The sequence below is a fragment of the Ambystoma mexicanum genome, chromosome 1p (assembly GCF_040938575.1).
Source record: "Ambystoma mexicanum isolate Mex_15411 chromosome 1p, UKY_AmexF1_1, whole genome shotgun sequence".
Lineage (NCBI taxonomy): Eukaryota > Metazoa > Chordata > Amphibia > Caudata > Ambystomatidae > Ambystoma > Ambystoma mexicanum.
In genome coordinates this window covers 102,339,601-102,360,846 of record NC_090921.1, presented here as the reverse complement: position 1 = coordinate 102,360,846, position 21,246 = coordinate 102,339,601, and the positions used below count along the sequence as shown (strand labels likewise).

General features: G+C 44.1%; 1 protein-coding gene across 1 annotated transcript in view; it reads left to right on the top strand.

Moving 5' to 3' along the window:
• Window positions 1-21,246, top strand: part of SRRT (serrate, RNA effector molecule) — a 413,786-nt gene that overhangs the window by 85,081 nt on the left and 307,459 nt on the right. Inside the window, exon 7 of the mRNA XM_069644249.1 lies at window positions 16,268-16,428. Within this exon, the coding sequence (XP_069500350.1) occupies window positions 16,268-16,428 (161 nt within the window). The remainder of the gene's footprint in view (window positions 1-16,267; window positions 16,429-21,246) is intronic.

The following is a 21,246-nucleotide window of genomic DNA, read 5'->3' as shown; positions in this document are numbered from 1 at the left end:
TGGGAGACTACACAACCAGTGTCCTCTTGGCATTAGGTAACCCACTTATTGGTATAGGCTGGTACTACACAAGTTTGTAGTGTGACTGAGCAGTTAGGCTCATCTCAAGAGGGGTAAATGTGAACTGAAGCATTGAAATCCACAAATGCAAGTAACACTTATACTCAAGGTTTGTAGTTACAAATAATGTAGTTAACATTCGTTTTAAATGAGCCTTCTTTAAAAATTCCAATATGTATCACAATCAAATATACTTTATCAGAATCAACACCCAAGCAAATAGATACTTGGGTGCTTCATACACACTTCCTACACCCTGAGATGACTTCACTAACTAGGACAGTAATGGCATCGCTCGTACACTTAAATTCTGAGGTTTGTGGAAAAAATGTTAAATGAGGGGGAAAAAGGTTAAACGGGTTCTCCAAGCATGTGAGCACTTTTAATCTTCCAAGTAAGTCTAGATGAAAACCTTTCCCAGCAATATTTGTTTAAAACAAATGCACCCATGAGAGTTAGTGTTCTGCGAGAACAGAAAAAACTAGCCATGTTCCTACCGATACCCGAAAGACTAACCACCTTAAGGGCCTTAAAATGTAAATAAGCATATGGTCCTTGCTATATAGCTAACCATGCTACACAAACATAGGTCCAAGTTTCGGAGAGTCAATGGATAACGTATTATACTAACATGCATTGTAAACCGGCAAACATTACTCGACAATTTAATATGAAGAGTAACTCTGTTTCAGAGGATATTTTATATTGCATATCAAAATCAAGTAGTTCTCGGGCATCTAGCCCAGATAGGTTAAACATGTTTAAACAGCATCCACAGTTATGGTCGCCCATCCTCAAATTTTTTTCTGCCGCTCTGACTACAAACATTATACCAGATTCTTGGCATCGTTCAGTCATTGTTCCAATTTTTAAGAAGGGCGATCGGTCGTGTCCTTCCAACTACAGACGATCACCAGATCATCCGTACCCTTTATCTTCTCTCCCCATGACTCCATCTCCAACTCAGATTCCAACCTTGGCTGGCTTCCTTTCCATTCCCAACTTAAATTTCACTTCCTTTGTCTTGTCTTTAAATCTCTTCATGACCTTGCCACTCCTTACCTCTCTCATTCTATACCCCTCCCCGCTCCCTTCGTTCGGCTGATCTCTTCTTACTGTCCTCCTTGTGCCTCTTCTCGTTTCCGTTCCTTTCAGCTCCTTGCCCCTCTTCATTGGAACTCCCTTCCCCTCACATCTGCGCCACTTCCTCCTATTCTTCCTTCCGTTCCTCCCTTAAAGCACTCCTTCGCTCCCCTCGCTGACTCCTTGCCCTCCCCTCTTTCACCTTTTCTCTCCTCCCAGTACCCTCTTCCTTGCTTCCCTGTCTCCACATGATCTCCATCCTCCCTACTTCTCACGCTACTTTCCACACTCCCTTCCTCCCTTCCCCCTCCTTTCTTCTTCCTTCTCAAATGCAAATTGTTCCATATGCGGTTTTTCTGGTTTGAATCATGTATACTGGTATTGCTTCCATGTTCCTTGTTTCCCTATTAAACTGTAAAGTGCTTTGGATTAAAGCGCTATATAAATAAAATACAAATTATGCTCCGGGCAAGCTCTTTGCCCGGCTCATCCTCAGATTTTAACCAATGGACTAGTGCATGTTTCTCATTTGACCTCCACAAAGAAGCCTCTGTCTGGCTTTTGATTTCCATGCAGCATTCGATTCCGTATTGAGAGCTTCTTTCGGACAAACTACAAGCCAAATGCCCAACTCCTATCAGCTCACTTATAGAAGCCCTTCACACCAGCATGAAAGTACAGATTCGTTTGTCGCTGGAGGGTGAACTTACTCTCTAGATAAACATCTAGAGGGCTGAAGCAGGGATGTATCATCGCTTCAGCCCTCGTACTTTTTTATTTCTGACATAGGACAATCTTTTGATAATCGTTCTGATGCTCCCAAATTGGGCCTTATTTTGATTCCAGCTTTTATATGCAGACGATTTGGTCTTGATGTCATAGACACCTCAGGGGTTGCAGAGACTCTTGGATGCCTTGTCGACCTACTTGTAGAAAAATGTGCTCAACATAATTACAAAAACAAAGTTATGATGGGTAATCGCATCAAAAAGATTGGCGAGAATCCCCAAGTGGACTCTACAGAATACAGATTTGGAGCTTGTGTCAATCAGTACTTATTTGGGGTTGTTTTTGGCAAACAAAGATGTGAAATCTTAATTGGCAAGTTTGAGGACAAAATTAATAGCTATGTCACAAACTAAGATTATACAAGCCAAATATAGGACATTTTCAATTAGCACACCCTTACAAATGGTCACTCCAATTCTGTTATGTAAGATATATGTACCGCGCACCGTCACCAACGGCGTTGGTCCCCAGGCAATCTGACGGATCTGCAAACAAGAAGGTGGGATGGGCTAGTAGGGTGAAGAGGGAGTAAGATAGTGAGAGGGGTGGTGGTCTGTTGGCCGCTGTAACTCGGTATACACCGGGTGCTGAGCTTTTGGTGTCAGGACCTGTCTTCAATCCAACGCAGGAGCTACAGACAGTCCCTCTAGAGTGTAGCGCACTCAACCAGCTACAAGACAGCTGAGCCCGTGACACTCCAGGGGTAAAGGGGATGTGGAGAAATTAACAAACTTGGACACCTGATCTCTTGAAATTCTTCGGGTATCTGCATGGATGAGATTCATAGAATGTTAATTTAATTCCTAAAGGTTAACCCCTCATACATAACCACCAATACAATGCCAGAACCAATTACCTGATACTTCCTCTGCTACTGCTTGGAGGATCAGTGAAAGGATTTCTTGTCTCTCAAAACACGTCTTCCATCATAAACTGAAGAGAAATGTATTATACCCATCTCAACCTAAACTATGCCTTGTAATTTCAATATTGGTAAATACGGAACATGGATACAAGGATGTGTATTAATAGCTCGAATTAAAAGCGGTCAGCTTGAACTGCTTCTTGAAGAGTTGGATTAATCTTTAAAACTTTTCTGAGAAAAATGTTTTATATTTATCCCAAAAACGTCTACAAGCACAAGCATTGTGTACTTGCAGATCAGTGGCAATTTGCCTTTTTTTTTTTTTTTGCTCACTCAGTCGCAAACGAAAAGAGTTCTTCGAATGGATTGTCCTCCCACATATATTCCTCCTCTTATAACTCGTATCCCAGCTCTGCTGCTTTGGAACATTTTTCACCAGAGGGTGCTGTGTTCGATACCGCGGAGTCGTAGTCCCTCGGGCCAGCGTCCACATCATCCCCTGTATAAAGGGCTCGAGCTGCGCCGGGTAACCTCCGTTTTTTCCGACGCAACTGCTTTGTGTTACGAGCGGCGCATCAGATTTTTCTCGACGATGCCCTCTTCATCTGCTCCCACCACACCCAAGACAGGGTTAAAAAAAAAAAGTCAGAAGTGTGGTAGGAAAGTGTCTAACTACCCCATCGGTAACTGCCTCAGCCCAGACCTTCGTGTTGACGAGTGCGGTTCCTGTCAAGCCAAAGCGATGTCACAGGTCGTTTTCCTCCTCTGAGAGGAGAGTAACTTATCCATCAAAGGATGATTCCCCAGAGAAATGGGAGGCCTTCAGGGCTTCGATGCTTAAAATATTCGGGAAAGCAGCCCAGACCCCCTCAAAGTTACCAGGTGGTGATCATGCCTTTACCCACTCTAAAAGTGAGAGGAAAATCAAGATCTAAACACGCGAGAGTTGAAAAGGAGTCAAGTTCCCTGACGCCTCGTACTAAGCCAAAACCTCCAGTACATAAATCGGGGTTAGCGGAATCAACATCCAAGTCGAAGCCAAAACTCAACAGTCCGCGGCCATAGTGTCGCAACCGCTGCCGAAAATGGCGTTGACACTTTTGGCTGTATCAAAGCCTCCAACATTGTTTAAGCCAACATCTTCTTTATCAAAGCCTTTATCGAAGCCTTTATCGAGGCCTTCTTTGATTCCAAGACCCAAGTCGATGCCGTTGTCCATTCCTAGGTCAATTCCACCTTCTTTACCTGAAAAAGCTTTCCATCCTCAACCTAGACAGGAATTTTTCAGAGCCATGTCATCCATTTTTGAAGAACACTCCTCTGAAGAGCATGTCACTTGAGCTGGAGTTAGATTTGGAGCGAAGAGAGGTCCCTGAAGAGCTAGTGGACCCACATTCTAAAATAACAGATCTTTATGACTGTCTCCAAAATGCCAGTAATTTGGAACCTTCACCGGAAGTGGATTATGAAAGACCAGACCTGATCCTAGTTATAGGAATCTTATGCGAAGGGTCATTGATTTTATGGGTTGGAAGGCAGCTTCACCAGATTTCGACCAGGATGACTTGACGGACATCCTTAGTGAAGGTCCTTTTAAAAGATCCTGTTCTTCCATTCCATAAGGCACTGCAAAAAAGGGTGATGGTAAATTAGAATACTCCTGATTCTATGTCAGCAGTAAACAAACTTGTACCAAAATAGATAACCATCTTTAACAGATCCAGAATATTTATCTAAACATCCCTCCCCTGAAGTCTAGTGGTTCAAGCTGCAACCTCCACTAGGCAATCGGCTTACCCATAAATACCCCCAGACAGAGATGATACATGCTTCGGCCCGCAAAGTGTTTTTCTTCAGGCAGCATGGCTCTTAAATCAACTGTCACTTGGACATTAGCAAGATTTACATATACCCTGCAGGACTGCATGTGGTCAGCGGCTGAACGCATCCCGGAAGGTGAGGAACGGGATGGTTTCCTGGCAATAGTAAATAAAAAAAAAAAATGGTAACGGCTATGGGGGAATGCCTTCAATCAGGACTGAACACTGCGGGTAGTGTAAGCAGGTCCCTGGCATCTAGCACAGTCCTACGCAGGTTTGCATGGCTAAGGAAATCTGGCTTTCCACCTGATGTGCAATCTAGATTACTTAATATGTCCTTTGACTGCTTGAGGTTGTTTGGCAGCAAGGCGGACGCTGCAGACCTCAAGCGGCAGCAAAATAACTTAGCACTGCTATAAGACAGCCTCAACAACACTTTTACGCAGGCTCATCTTCCTGGAGGAGTCGCCCTTTTCGCTTCTACTCTTTTGGAAAAGGGAGGGGGCAGGCCAGTCAGAGGCCAACAGAAAATCCTTTTATTGTGGAAAAGGGAGGGAGAGGTGCTATATCTGCCACAGCAGCGACTGATACCTCCTCAGCCACTGCTGCAGCTGCTTCAAAGCCACTTTGGGGTCTTCGCCCATGAGACCCTGGTGGGAGGCAGCATTACTCTGTATCTGGACGAATGGCGGCGCATTATGTCAGATGCCTGGGCGCTAGAGATGGTGACCCATGGTTACTGCCTTCCTTTTTCATTAAAGACCTCAAGATCATCCACTGGGAGCCAACTCTGTAAAAATTCCAGACCTGCTCCTTGTGCAGGCGATTTTAACCCTGCTTGAGAAAGGTTCAATAGAACACGTACCTGTAGCGGAGAGGAACAAGGGTTGGTACTCCCGTATTTTCTCATCCCCAAGAAGGACGGAGGATTGAGACCCACCTTCGACTTAAGAAATTTGAACAAATTCCTCAGGAAGGACAAGTTCAAGATGCTGACCCTTTATCAAATCCTTCAGGCTCTTCAACTTCAGGATTGGATCTTCAGGATGCTTACTTTCATGTGCCAATCCATCTCGAGCACAGGAAGTACCTGATGTTCGCAATAGGTTGTTTCATTATCAGTTTCGGGTTCTACCATTTGGGCTGACCTCCGCCCAATGGTTTTCACCAAACTGATGGCGGTGGTGGCAGAGTATCAGAAGAAGGGATTCATGTCTGCCCTTATCTGGACGATTGGCTAATCTGGGCAAGTTCACCCAAACAAGCCCAGCAACATCTGGCCTTTACCTGCCACTTCTTACAGTCTGGGCTTCTCCCTCAATTACAAGAAAACACAAATGATTCCAAGCCAAAAACTCCAATTCATCGGAGCAATCCTGGACACTTCCTCAGGGAAAGCCTCGCCTCCCGAGGAGAGCTCCACACATTCTGCAGATGGTAATGAAGTTTCAAAATGCCCAACATCTACCGGCATTCAACTTTCTTAGTTTGCTAGGCCTCATGGCATCCTGCATTTCTCTGGTGCCAGAGGGCAGATTGAAGATGAGATCCCTTCAACGGGCCGTCGGGACTAAATGGTCCCAGTTTTCAGGGGAGATGTCAGATCTTAAAGTCCCGACCAAAGTGACTCAAGATCTCCTATGGTCTTGCAAGGAGACTTCCTCAAGGGTGAACCTTTTGACAACCATGGCCGGAGATAACTGTAGTGAGACGCCTCACTTCCGGGGTGGGGAGCCCACACCAACGATTTGACAATCAGCGGTCGTTGGTCTCCATCTGAGTCCAAACTGCACTTGGAGCTGAGGGCAATCAGATTAGCGCTGAAGGCTTTTCTGCCCTCTGTACAGGGAAAGAATGTCCTGATAATGACGGACAACACATTGGCCTTGTACTACCTCAACAAGAGGAGGCGTAGGATCACTCCCACTGTGCAGAGGCAATGCAGCTCTGGGTCCAGTTCACTTAGCTGGAGAGCTGAACACGGCGGCGGACGCTCTGAGCAGGCAGAGCAGTCTCCCACGAATGGGAAAAAGCTCAGGATGTCCTTCAAGAGAGCCAATACGTCTTCCACACAGGGAGGATCTTCTTTCGCAAGAGGAAGGTCGGGTTCTCCATCCAGAGGTCAAGACACTCAGCCTTCACGCATGGTTTCTGAGAGGCTAAGATATAAGGATTGGGACCTCCCGGATGACGGCTAATGGAGATTTTGCTTTCGGTTAGAAGGCCAGCAACAAAAGCCCTGTATCGGTGTTGTTGGAACAAGTTCAGTAACTGGTGCAGGGATAAGAATGTGGATCCATTCCTTTGTAATCCTCCAACAGTACTTTGTTTTGTTACACTGAGCCAATTTGGGGCTCCAAGTTGGTACTATAAAAGGATATTTGGCAGCGCTATCTTTAAGCGTTCCTCGGAAGAGGTGTCCCATTTTAAAATGCCTTTAGTCATTCAATTCTTGAAAGGGCTGACCAATGTATACTCTCCGACACCTTTTTCAGGTGGCCATCTGGGATTTGAAACTAGTCTTATAATTTCTCATGTTTGCCCCTTTCGAGCCTTTACATTCTTGCCCATTAAGACTTCTCACTCTTAAAGCAATTCTGTTGGTGGCTATAACATCAGCCTGCAGGGTGAGTTAGTTGCAGGCACTGTCTTGTAAGCCTCCTCACACCATTTTCCATAAGGACAAAGTAATTCTAAAAGTCAAACTATCTTTCTTGCCTAAAATAGTCTGATTTTCATCTGTCACAGAAATTCTTACCACCTTTTTATCCTCCTCACACTAGTAAGGAAGAGGAAAGATTGCATAGACTGGACCCAAAAAGGGCTCTGTTTCTAAATTTCCAGATTGGCAAATCTTAGACAATGTGACCAACTATTTGTTGGGTATATTGGACACAAAGTATCTAAACAAGCCCTGTCCAGATGGCTAAGTCTAGCAATCGCTGAATGCTATAAATTGTCTGGAAAAGAGTCTCTAGATGGATTAAGGGCTCCTTCAACTAGAGGTATGGCAACTTCCACGGCTCTTTAGAGGGGTGTCCCGGTGCAGGATATTTGTGCTGCGGCCACCAGGTCGTCCATGCACACCTTTGAAGCACTATTGCTTGGATTCCACTTCATATCAAGGAGGACTATTAGCAAAAACTGTCCTTCATTCAGTCCATAACTAAAATTTCTAGTACCTCCAAATGTATCACTGCTATGGGAGTCTATCATAGGATGAGGAATACGTGGGAAGAACATCCAATCAAGAGAAAGTTAGTTGGTAAGTAACTTGTTCTTCTCTTTGCACATATTGTCAATAAAGAAACAATGTTCTCCCTTCCCAGTATAACTGGGGAAGAATAAACTTGACTTGTATTGAAGAGATGTTCCATTAAGTGTGAACTATTTCCATACACACTGTGCCTCTAAGAAATGGTATGCTCTTTGTAGCAGCTAGACATTACAGTAGCTGCTTTAGTCATTTAGCACACTGTGCCTTTATCCTGGTAGCCGTGAAAGTTACGGCAGCTATTAGAAGTTGTCGCCGCGCACGAAAATGCTTTAGAAAAGGATGTTCACTTCAGGAAAATGACACGCGCTCAGTCTGATACAAGCGCAGTCTCCACACTTACGGGGACCGAAAAACAGATTGGAAAAACACACCGGAAAAAGAAAGGCGCAACGCTTACCTTTAAGAGGAATGGGAATCCGGATGGAACCTCCCAACCATGCCTCATGAAGATCGACATAGCAGTGAAGTATGCGACCCAAAACTCTACGCCACTTTAGAGATCAGCTGGACGTGCCGCAGCTGCTGGTCCTCTTCTAGTCACCGAAGCAGCGCAGGAAGAAGTGCCTGCCAAGGTAAGCAAATAGACAGTAAAAATACATCAGAATGAAATCTCAGCCTCAAACACACGCATACTTGCGCACAACCAGTCGGATAAAAAACCATTAACCCCTTCGAAGCTAGTCATGCTCCCCAGGAGTATTCCAAGGGAAAAAATATAGTAATAATTAACAGTTCAGTACACGATGAACAAGCAGTATTTGGCTTATTGGTTGAAGAGCAGAAATAAACGTGTCCTTATCTTAAAGATTTTATCTCAATGAATCTTGACTTATACTTTCTTCAAGAATCCAAATGATTTTCTCTGGACAAACTTCAGGAGCAAACTAAAACATGACCTGCTTACATGGAATCTCAAATTAAAGGTATTTAAACTGCTGGATTCAGTCCTTTCCCTTCAGTCAATCAGGCCTTCTGTTCCTTCCCTCCATCTTGGCTTGGGTTCCTACCAGAACTCTGAACACTATAGTTAAGGCCCAAATCACGCCAGGAAACGAATATTGTAACGGCACAAAATTAAACATAAACTCACAGAACGTACATTCAAGCACCAAACAGGTAACCGGTAATAGGTCTATTCTCCCAGGCACCTGACATGGTGCTAGTATCGGGCGATGTCAGTCCTCATGTGCTGTTGTAGTGGTGTGAGTGGTGGTTGTGTTTGAGTGTGATAAGTATGTAGAAGGGTTTTTTTTTTTTTTTTTTTTTTCTTTTTTTGGTTGGTGGGTTAAATGTTTTGCAGCTAATCGCAGTATGGCTGAAAGCCTGGCTTTTGGGAATCCTGCCTGGTGCAGGAACGGCTAGACTTGAGAGACCCGCATAGTGGGGGAGAGGCCCACGCCCAACTGAGTATAGTAACTAACTTCGCTGGATTTCAGAAACAATTGAATAATTCAGTGCAGTCCTAAAACACAGCTAGAATCGAATCTCGCGAGGCAAGAGTCTCACACCCAACAAAGGTTTGGTTTTTGTGCGATTCAATCCCTGTTGTGTTCTAATGAGCTATGTCTACTGTAGTATATTATTGAACTGTGTATAGTGAGGTTGGAGTGTCTATTCTTCCCTTGGATGTTGGAGCAGGAGAAGTGGTCTCCTCATACCCTACCATCTAAGTGAGTGTCTGCTTGAACTTTTGGTGTCTGACGTGCCATGATGCAGTGGGTGAGTCGACTGAGCGGTTTCGTCTTGGTCTGAATGTTTTAGGTATGTAGTGTCCTCCTCTAGTGACCATCTCTTATGGACTGTCACGGGGTGCATTCTGATCGAGTTTGGTGGTTCGGTGGGGGCCGAGGTCGGTCTCTTCGTCTATAAGCGGTGTGGGTGTTCTTGAGGGCCGTCTTATAGTTACGCTGTGAAGAGCCAAGATTTTAGCAGTTTCCTGAATGCTAGGTGGTTTCTTGTGTGCCGTATATGCTTTGGTAGGTCATTCCATGTTTTCGGTTCCTGGTGAGAAAACAAGGATCCTCCAAGTGGGTGTGAAAAGCCCATCTTATCTGAAGGGGTGTGCAGAGACTTGAAACTAAATATTGGTGCCGAATTTTACATCTTCACCAATGCATTCCTGTAGTGTGGATAAGATATGCAGTGGGACTTAAATCCCTATATGCAAAGTATCTGTGGCAACTCATTGCACTCTTTAGAAAATGCTTGATGGCTCCTATTTCAAATTAGCTTTTAAGCTCCTTATCCTCTGGTATGTTTACATCAACACACGTTTCCATGGAAGAATACTGTCCCTAATGCTTTAGCGCAAGCTGATCTATTGGTAATTCTACCAATAGAATTATTGGTAGAGAATCCTGTGAGTCCAGCTGAAGTTGTTTCAATATGATTTGGTGAGGCCAAGAGATGTCAAGATTATCAGGATTTAAAAAATAATCCCTTTCAAGATAAAAAGGTACGCTATAGTAGCCTTGTATGATTCTTCTTCGCACAAACTAGATTTCCTGTGTTTGAGATTTAACATATGGCTTACTAAAGATGTTCAAGCAAGATGTGGTGCTATTGCCAAATCAGACTGTCTGTAGATTTAGCAGGATTGTCAATCAAAAAGAGACCCATTAGTCAATTGCGAAACGTTAAAACCATTTCACATTTCATACCTTAAAAATTGTCTGCAAGAGTTTAAGGACATTACACCTGGTATATTATGGTGCCTAATTTTTGTTAGTATATTCATCTCATTGAGAATTGCTGTCGTTAACTTTCTGTATGCACTGAAATTAACCTAGAATGGCTGTGACTATTGAGATGGGCATATGTCATCAATTGAACGCTCTATTCCGGGACTTTGCTCCGGGCTGTTGAACTTTTCAATTGGAACTGAAGATCAGGAGTGTTCTTAAAATGATAAATGATGCTTTAATATTTAGAAAAGATGCTTATGTAGTTTGTTGGTATCTAATTTTAGACTTATTAGTAATGTCTGACATCAAGGTAGATTTGCTTTTCTTTTATTTACCTCCCCTTTATGGAGGTGTAACATGATTATTAGGCAAAGTTTGTATGCAGTATCCTCTGGGACCACCGCACACAACTCCGGTGTAAACAAAACCAACCTTTGGTATAAGGCTGTACCCCACAGGTGTTGGTAGCGAGCTGAGCAGTGAGGCTCATCTCAAGGGGAATGTACCATTGTAAGGGTGTTACACAAAGGACTACAATGACAAGTATTCAGATAGACACTTATACTGAAGGTTCCTTGGTAAAAAAAACCTCATTTATTTATAAAGCATTCATTAAATGGGGCAACCAATATCTCAAAAAATTATACTCTATACTGAAGAAGCTGAGCTCCCTTGAAGTCGGAGGCAAATAGGATTTAAGTAGGAGCAAAACAGCATAAGTTGATAAACTAATATTACAATTACATAATTTGAGTTCACCAAAGGAGTTGATTCAATGTAATAGGTAGGCCAAAGTCAATGGGCTAGTGTCTTATAAGTAAAAACTGTTCTGGTATTTAAAACGGAAAAGGCTTTGCCACGGTTCTTAGAAGTAGTTAACGGAAGAAAGTTTCGTATGTTGGGTCACAAGCATACCTGCCTACATTTGAAAATCAAAATTCCTGAGATTTAAGCCCCGCCCACAGCCACACGGCTCCGCCCACACCCCGCCCACCTGTTAAAAAGGTAAACTCGGTTGTTGTAGCCTTCAGTTTGCTTAATATAGTATTGAAAATAATTAATTCAATGCTATAGTAAGCAAAATGAAGGTGGCGGCGGCGCCGCCGCCAAAATATTAGGGCTTTCAATCCATGTCATTGGATGGAAAGCACTATTATTGCAGCGGCGGCGCCTTCAGTTTGCTTACTATAGGATTGCATGATTTTCAATGCTATAGTAAGCAGAATGAAGGCGGCGCCGCAGCAGAAATAATGCTGCTTTCAATCCAATGACATGGATTGAAAGCAGCATTATTCCTGCTGCGGCGCGCCTTCATTTTGCTTACTGATGTGGGCATGAACATTTCATGCAGTTTCTGGGTCCCGCCCACTTCTCCACCCGATTGGCTGTCGGTAGCCAATCAGGTGGAAAATATGACGGGACCCGGGAAGAAACTCAAAATTCCTGAGATTCAAGGGACTTTTCCGGAGACCCGGAGAAATGCTTAAAATTCCATAGTCTCCAGAAAAATTCCAGAGGTTAGGCAGGCATGGTCATAAGGGGACTAGGCCTGCAAGTTGCCAAAGTTCCACAAACTTTTGCGGTGAGAGGTAATTTCTCCTTCACGTTTTCACAGTACCTTATATTGAAGAAAGATAGAAGCTGAAGAATTCTGTTCCTGCAGATCTCGCTGTGTTCCAAGCCAAGAGACTCGCCTTTTTAACCAGTTGTCTCCCTTTCATTCCAGCCTAGCTGCCACTCACCCAGCAGGGTGGCTGTCCTTTGCAGACAGTCAGCCAGCTAATCAGGCCAGTGCATTTGGGTCTCCTAGGAGACTAAGCACAGGAAGCTTCGGGCACCTCCCTCACTTCCTGCCCACCCCAGACACTCAGACGCCAGAGGCAGTCTTCAATCCTGAAGCCCGCCAAAGGCATAGGAACAAAGGGACCAAACCTAGTATGACACACACTAGAAGGACCTTTCCAAAAAGAAATGGCAAAAAGACGACCGGGACCTGTTTAAACAAAGAGGCTTAAGGCGCCATCTTGAAAAACATGGCTCCTGCGATTTTAGCAACTGGTGTTCACGGTCGGGGGAAAAAATCATGGTAGTTTGTTGTAAAACCACTGCCACTAGTCTTTCTTAGAGGAAAGTGGAGCATTTGACTAATACATGAGTAACTAGACATTTGGGGGGGGAGGAATACTAAAACCCCTACAGCACACTATGGTAAAATGGGGTGTGCTGGGTCTAGGAATTTATAAGAGTAGTAAAGTCAATTTCACTTACCTTCTCTAGGATATACTGTTTCCTAGAGAAAGTAATTTAAACCTTGGGAAAGCCTGAAAGGCTACCCTGTGCCACTGCACTGAGGGTGCTGTGTGACACAAATGAAAAGATGCTGCCTTTTGGAGTTGTCTAAAACCCCATAATGAAAAGAAACACAGAGAAATAGAAATAAAAAGTTCGAAGTCCCAAAGTTTAGCAAAAGAGCTGGAGGGATCTCAGGTTGGAGGAATTGCCAAATTTATGAGCATTCTCCCTAACACTCTTTTTGTACTCCATAGTACAGGTAGATTATGTAGAATAGTCGGTCTGCTCCGTAGCTCTTAAAAGGCATCTGTTTTTACTACTGCAGCACAACGCTCCTTATGGGCAGTGTTGCTGAGTATCCTTAGGGACCTCCTTTTAATGTTTTTCTATATCCTCAAGTAACTACATTTCTTAATGAAGGAGAGATACTTGGGATCTCTCCCAAAGCTCTGTAGTCTTAGAGATTGGCACACACTAACTTCAGTGGAGTGCCAAATGGATACCCAGTATCTCCCTTCTCTGCTCCTTTGACTTTTTAGACAATTGCCTAGTTATGGCTGGTGGCAGTGGACATGTTCTACCAACGATTGTGTATTTTTTCTGTCAATAGCCTCGGTAGTGCGCAATATGGTCACCCAAGTACCAACTTGGGGCCTTCTTTTTTTCGCTGTTACCAGCATGGTTGTTTGTTATCCCTTCTCCCATTCAGGGATGTCCGTGTGTTTTTCCCTTGATGGGAACCTGTATGTATACCTGCCTAGGCTCCAGTGTCTGGGCAGGCAGGAAGTGGGGGAGGAGTCTTCCACTCCCTGGACCCCTTCCCTGTCCTTTGTCTGCCAGCGTGCCTGAATAGAACCAGCTCCCACATGGGTCTGGCTGTCCTGACTGGACAGCCAAACGCCTCTTTCTGTGAAATGCAGAGATTACAGAGGATTGTGTTGGAACTGTATAAAGGATGAGGCTTATGATCGGAAACAGAAGTGACTGACTAAGACGGCCAGAGACGGCTGCAGACCTTTTGTATGACAGTGAGGTGACCACTGCTGTTGTGACCCTTTTTCCTATGCTACTATGAAGCTCCGAAGAGGGCGACTCCTCCCCTTTGGCTGGTGGGAACAGTCCCAAGACAACATTTGAAACCAGCCATCTCCCAAGGTCGTGGAGCTTCAGAGCTGCAGAACCCCCAATACCAGGAGACCGGCTGCCCATTTTGAGTACATAGAAATAAAATATGAATCCCCGCTCGTACACAAGTGCTTCAGAGCGCGGCAAGGGAGGGAACAGGGGAGAACAAAATTACGTTCTTACTAGGCCCGTCGACATTGAGAACGCGCTAGTGTATTGGAGAGGGGGGGGGGTGTGTGTGGAAAGTGCGAAGCAGAGGAGAAACAGATAAATATCAATAAATACATAATAAAGGCAACAAACAGTGGTAGTGCAGCCAGCAATTTGCAAGTGCTAGGTTTAAGGCAGCAGACAGGTCAAGTCTGGTAAGTGCAGGAAGAAAAAAAGGGGGTGGGGGCTGAATGGATACAGACCCAGTGCAAGGGGTGACCCGGAGGCAGTGTAGAGGGTGGCAGGGTGAGCAGGTACCTGTCCCCGGAGGACAGTGGCCAGGTGCACGGTGCCAAGAGTACAGATCAGCCGGGGAGAGGAGGAGCGAAGGCAGAAGAAAAGAGGGAAGATTTTGATGCGCTTCCAGAGATGGTTATCCTCCAGTTTTAGAGTGACAGAGGCTGTTCCAGAGGGAGGCCCCACCTCGAGCTACCTCCTGCTCGATTCTTTGAAAAACGACTGACCCTGAGGGAGTTATTGAAAGAAACCGTTGTAGAAAGGCTGAATCCGTCCAAGTGTGCTGAGCCCGTAAGGACACTCTGTGATCCAAACCAACTCGCCCAGACCCCTTCATCAGTTTGAGACTGTAGAAAGCGAAGATCAACCCGGCGATCCGTGTCCTTTGTTGGTGATGCTGAAAAGCGCCAAAACGGCAGTGAACCAAGATGTTATTGAAAGTTGTGCTGCATGAACTCCCCCAAGACTGCTGCTGAGACGAGTCAATTTTCCTGCCTTTCGTCACCCGACCAAGAATCTGGAGGTCTGGTCCAGAGCTACCACACAGCGGAGGAGCCAACACAAACACTTTTTCTTCAAAGCAGAGGTACTGTGGGGGGGGGGAGAAAGGATTTGCTTACCTTATTCCAAGAAGTTGCTTTAGAGCATTTAGGTGTCCAGGGCAACCCCCTCTTACCCGTGACCCAAGATTCTACTTTTGTCCCCTTCGCAAGTCAGTTTTTAGGTCTCTTGTTAGTTGCTAACTTGCTGCTTCAATAACTTTAGACACTGGAGAAATCCACCGCAACTCTTCATTATTCGCTGTTTGTCAAGACTTCAATCCCACGCCGAACTGCCTTTAGCTATGGTTGCGTTTGTGGACTTAGGCGGGAGAAACCATCTCTGGAACCTTGAACTAAGCTCATGTTGCACTAACCACTTATTTTCCTCCCATTAAGTGACTTACCATATGACCTGTTGAAAACCGACTGAGTGGGCAATTACTGATAATATGATAACCTTGTCTCTTACCTTTCTAAAATGGTTACAAATGTAACCGCATACTAACACAAGTGAAAGTCTGAAGTATTTAAAGTGATTCTGGTGTACATCTGATGTATCTTTAATAGAATTATGTGGAAGTGCTTCTTTGCTGTGCCTGTCTAGCTAAGATTCAGAGTACTTACCTACAGCTCACATCTTCCTATTAAGAGAAGACTGACTGTACCAGCTCAGTACCTTGGTAGTGTGGCAGAGCAAACTGATGGATCTACAAACCACTGGAATAGCTTACTAAAGCCTTACTGCCAGTAGGACTTTAGGAAAACTCCCCTAACGGGTACTAAAAGACTAAGGGAAACAATGTTTCCCAGTAGTGACAGCCTGAAGGACAAAGTCTGTTTTACTGTAACAGATGAGCAAAAGATGGTATAGTGAAGCTTACTGCTTCGCTGCACTGTAAAAAGTACAGGTCGGGCGCAAAAATAAAAGCAGAGTTTGGGGGGTCCATAAAAATGGAAGGAAAGGTGCAGTAAAGAGAAATATTTCCTAACACCGGCATATAGGGAAAGTTAAATGTCAGTTAGTAGGTTTTGATGTGTATTTGCAGAGCTGGGCCAGCTGAACCACATCCAGAAACTAAACTATGGCCAACATTTGACTAAAAGGCTATTCAAACTAGTGCTGTTTTTTTTACTTGTGAACTAATCGCGTTAATCTGTCTGAAGCTAATTTTCAAGGCACTATCATTTGTACTTTGCATTCCTTAATCTATAGCACCAGCATGTAATCTAGACTATAGTTCTGTAGTTTTAATGTCTTGCATGTCTTGGTTTGCTTATTACAGCTGTGATAAAGATGGAAGGAGGAACAGATCATGACATGAAGATCCTGGAAATTGAGGAAGAGGAGGAAAGACAGAAGGCCAAGCGGGCCCTTGAAGAAGCTCGACCAGTAGAGAATGAAAAAAAGGCTTCTGACAAGGAGGAAGAGAAGGAGCCAAAAAAGGTATGGCAAGGTGTAGCTAAACCTGCTGTGCATGCTTGAGCGCTGTTGGCAGCCTTGTTCCATCATTTTAATTATCAGTTGTCAAAAAATTAATACCTGTCTGGGCCCAACAAAAAGTACTGTGTAGGCGCTAGCCCCACAGACCCAATCCGCCTCCCCAGTACATACTTGTTCTCAGTTCCTGCTGTGTACTTTACTCCTACTGGATAGGGCAATTGGATTAATTGCAACCATGATCTTGCTTCTTTGCTCTTCAGTAGGTATAGAGCTGGTTACCTCCTCAAATAGCACAGAGGAAGAATTCAGGAGACCCTTGTAGTGGATACTGGTTCCTCGTGCAGTTTTTAAAACAAGGTGATATTTATTTGAACCAGTTTGTAACTAGACGCCAAACTCCTTGCCCTTCTCGTTTTAGTTGTAAAGTCGGACTTGCTTTATCTTTCATTTTCTCAAGGTTAATTACAATTCTTCTAGTAATATAGGTTATTCCTAGTTGGGATTTGGAGTTCAGTGCACTGATATTCTATTCACAACAAAGTTGTGCTCTCCTCTCTAGTTAAATTTCATTCTTCCTTAATTTCTCCCTGTAGAGTTAGTCTTAATCCTTTATTGCTACTCATTTTCATCTTTTTACATTGTGACACACAGCACCTTCAGTGGAGTGTTGCAGAGAAATCCTTTGGATTTCTGTTAAGATTTAAATACCTTTTCTTGGATAACTACTGTTTCCAATAGTTTTGAAATTGAATTGAATGTACTTACATTTTACTCTTGATTGACCCAGCACACACTCTTACAACCCCTTGGGTTGGTGGGACCAATTGACCCCCAAGACTAACTCATCTGGAGATCTTCTCAGAGATGGCTTGTTAGGTAAGACTTTCACAGAACTGGTAAATCTTGCTGACCTGGGACAACACAAGAACACTTTGCTTTACCAGTGGGATATTTTTCCTTAATGGTGGAAACCCTTTTCCAAACTCACAATTTTTTTTTTTTTTTTTTTTTTTTATAATGGGTGTCATTTTTTCGGACTGTCCATAGTGTCTTTTTTTAAAGTTCGCCTCTTTAACAACTTATTGGCAATAAGTGCCTGTTGCTGCTGGGTTGCCCTAGGGGCTCCCACTTTAACTTTCTTTTGCTAACCTTGAGAGAAATACAATTTCCAAGGGTAGAAAGGATATTTTGGATCCCTTTAACATTTTATTCTGTGAAGCCAGCCCATCCCACCTTATGTGGAGTGCTGGGGAGATAGTGTATCCCCTTTCACGCTAAAACCGTAACATTTCTGTTACAGGGACAATCTTGCCTTCAATGGCTGGTGGCCGTGATAACTTTTTTTAATTTGGTGCACCTTTACTGCAGGCTGTGTTCACAGCTGCAGCAAAGGCACCTAAGGGTGCTAATTTTACCAAAATGGCCCTGTCTTCTTTTTCACTATTTTATTGTTTCTTGTTCCTTGCCCTGACATCCAGGGTGGGAAATTCTTGTGATTTTTATCTTCGGCGTGAGTCCCTTGGACTCCCAGCCAAGGCTTCAGTCTGTCTGGGCAGGAAGCGATGGAGTCCAACTCCCCAGCCCTTGGTCTTGCGCCTTGCTTGAATGGGGACAAATCCCAGTGGGGAGTGTGGGGGGGGCTGTCATGATTGGACAACCAGACCGCCCCTTGTAAATTGCAGAGGTTGTGCTGTAGTTCATGATAAATACTGCGAACCTGAAGCGAAATTTACCACTGGAACCAAAACCGAAGACGATGATGGAAGAGCAGCTGAAATGATTCTCAGCGACCGGAGAACCTGCTGTGTAACCGGAGCCTGCTGTAGCCCTTCCTTCCATTCGACATGAGGACTCTGAAAACGACGACCCCGACCCTGGTGAGACCCACTAGACTTAAAACTACCTGCATTTTGAGCCATCCCACGCGTTGCTGCAATACCCCAATACCCTGGGACCTTAAGCCAGTGTGCAGTGCACGGTCTTCCGAATCTTGCTCAAATGTCGTGGGCATCCTGGTGGATCTCCAGAGACCCGAATAGAGTGCGAAAAGGTTCCCTTAACAATATGCTGGAACTTTGTAATGACGAGAATTCAACCGCCATTTTGTCTTCTGTGCTCCTTGAAAAGGCGCCAAATCCGCAGAACCACATTCAGCCGCGAGGGAAACTTTGCCTAGAGCCTTCATCGATCCCTGCTGCAAAGTTCATTCTATGGTCTTGTTTACAGTCACCACGACAAGGAATCCTCTGACCGGGTATTTGACTGCAGACCCTGAAGTCCTTCTGCTGCAAAATATTCTTCAGTGCTGAGGTACTGTTCTGTTGGCTTGGGTATGTACTTAAGCGTGTTAGGATTTCTGATTGGCTGTGGGTTGCTTTCTGTGATGGGGAGGAGGCCTCTCATCCTGTGCACCCAGTCCCACTGCTAGAATCCTGCTAGGGTGTCTTCTGCAAAGCCCCTGGACCCTCTTCTAACCCTAGAAGTACTCGCCTGTTTGCCCAGTTTTCATAAAGAACTCTTTTGCTACTGAAGAACCTATCCTGACGCTGCCTGTTGGTCACTAGTCCTAGTGATCCCCCAACCGCCACTGAGAACACTCATGCTCCAAGAATAAGGGAAAGACTTTCAAGGGATTGGGACCTTTGCCTAGAAAAGAAGTTTATAAAAGTTGTGAAAGAGTTGGTTACTTGTAAAAGAGTTGGCAACTATAATTCTAAGCGTGAACAGATGCAGAAGTTCTTATTATGTACTGCACTATTAAAAGTATGGTTAACATCTTTTCTTCCTTAGCAACTGTTTTGCCATTCTAATAGAAAGTAGATGTGAAGGTATATTACTCTCCTGTGATTAGGTTGTGCCTCTTCCCAAAAATAAAGTTAGTTTCAGCAGATTATTCCTGCAAGGTAACTGTGTCCTCCAACTGGGTCTTGCCTCCCCTGACTTGTTGCTAGCCTGTCCAGAATAAGTCTATCGGGTTGTTGCCTACCTAGAATAACTGAGTCATTCACTAAAGTGTAACATTGGGTTTTCATTGTGAGGTTAAAGTATGTGGGTTTTATTTACCTTGTGTTAGCTGTGTGCCATCCAAAAATAAGTTACATGAGTTACTGCTTACCTCTGTGTTCCACTGATCTCAGTAGCACCTGTAATTGAATATTACATCCTTGGGTTTTACTCACCTAGTATAACTGCGTTATCACAGCAGTATATATATTTTTACTGCACCTAGAATAAGTGTTCCACTATTCACCGAAGTATATCGTCCAGTTGACCGAGTGATTTGTACGAAGTTAGTGTATAACTGGTAGGGTCTACTGCCTTTGCATTACTGAATGTAATTGTGAAAGTAACCATTGCTCTTTACTCCCCAAGAATAGGTGTGACCTATACTGAATGTGTATGAAAAGGTTTTGACTTCGCTAGAACTACTGTCAGGGGTTCCAAATAAGGTCTATACTTTGGTCTGTGTAACTTCAAGTATAGTGTTGTGCTTTTTATATTGTGATCGCATATGGTGTTTTCTTAACCCCTAGATTTATCAGGGCCTACTTGTAGCTAAATACATCATTTATTTTACATAGTGTTTCATTGGCCTATTTGTATTACAATTTCATGTTTACTGACTTCTATAGCCCGCTCTCCCTCGTAAGACCATCCTGGCTGCTCTGTATGCACTATGTACTCGGGTGGTGCAGCCTTATATTAAGAGTGGTGTCTTGTACTCCCTCAGTTGAATGGTTTTCTGAAGCCCTAGTTGGACTTCAGAAAAACTGTCCTAACATGGCTGTACTTCCATTGCTGCTGTAGGAACCGATTGCCAGGGAGAGGAACACCAGAATCGAGTGGGGTCTTTAAGTCGGACTGGAGCTCCAGGAAGATACTCCAGACTCCAATGAAGCAAGACTGACAAAGCCTGATCTATCTCAACAGAGTGCCTGACCTCAGATGCGAGGAAAGTCCATTTAGGTATCCGAGAACCACAGTGGTGCTATTTGCGAGAAGCTGAAACTGCGAAGTGCTGCTGATCTGAAGTTTGCCCATTGCTGCCGCCAACCTTCAATTCGTAGTGCAGGAGTCCCCAGACGTCCTTGTCCCTACGACTGAGGGACAGGGTCTGAAGACCTACACAGGAACAGAAGCCAGCTGGAACCAAAGTTACTGTACAACTAAGGGGTTGCTTACCTCTTGTTGTGTAGCCCTGCTAGCTCTCAGTTGAGACTTGCTTTGGTTGCTTTTGCAGAGTTGCTTGCATCTTTGCCCCTCACAAGCCTCCCAGCTTGTGGCCCTACAGTGATTTCATTTTCTATAAAGATTTCTAAAACATTGCAAGACTTTTTAACTACCTGCAAGAAGTGCTTCAGCCCACCTAGCCTTTTGTTCAATAAACATTGGCTGTCCTGGCTCCCTGAAAGACTCTTCTATCCTCTGACTGTGCTTTAACTATCCCCCAACAAAAGTCACACATTCTATAACGTGTGTAGCTGGGAAAGGGTTAGCTTTACGGTTCAAAAGTTCTTACCTGCTTAAGAATATTTGTTAACCATTGTTTTATTCCCCTCTTCTTTTCCTTTTGACACCAAACTCGGTACTGCTGTAAATGTGCCAGTGATAAATCAATGTCCAGTGTCCTAGTTATTTAAGTCCCCTCAGGGTGTAGGTCTGTGTGCCATCCCAAATGGGTATTTACTGATTTATTGAAAAAGTATTTTTGAAGTATTTTTCACATCTAATTTATTTATGTAGTCTTTATCCAAAGCGCTTTACAGAGCACATATTTACATACAATATATATTGCTCCCTTCTAATGCAGGTTTATTCAAA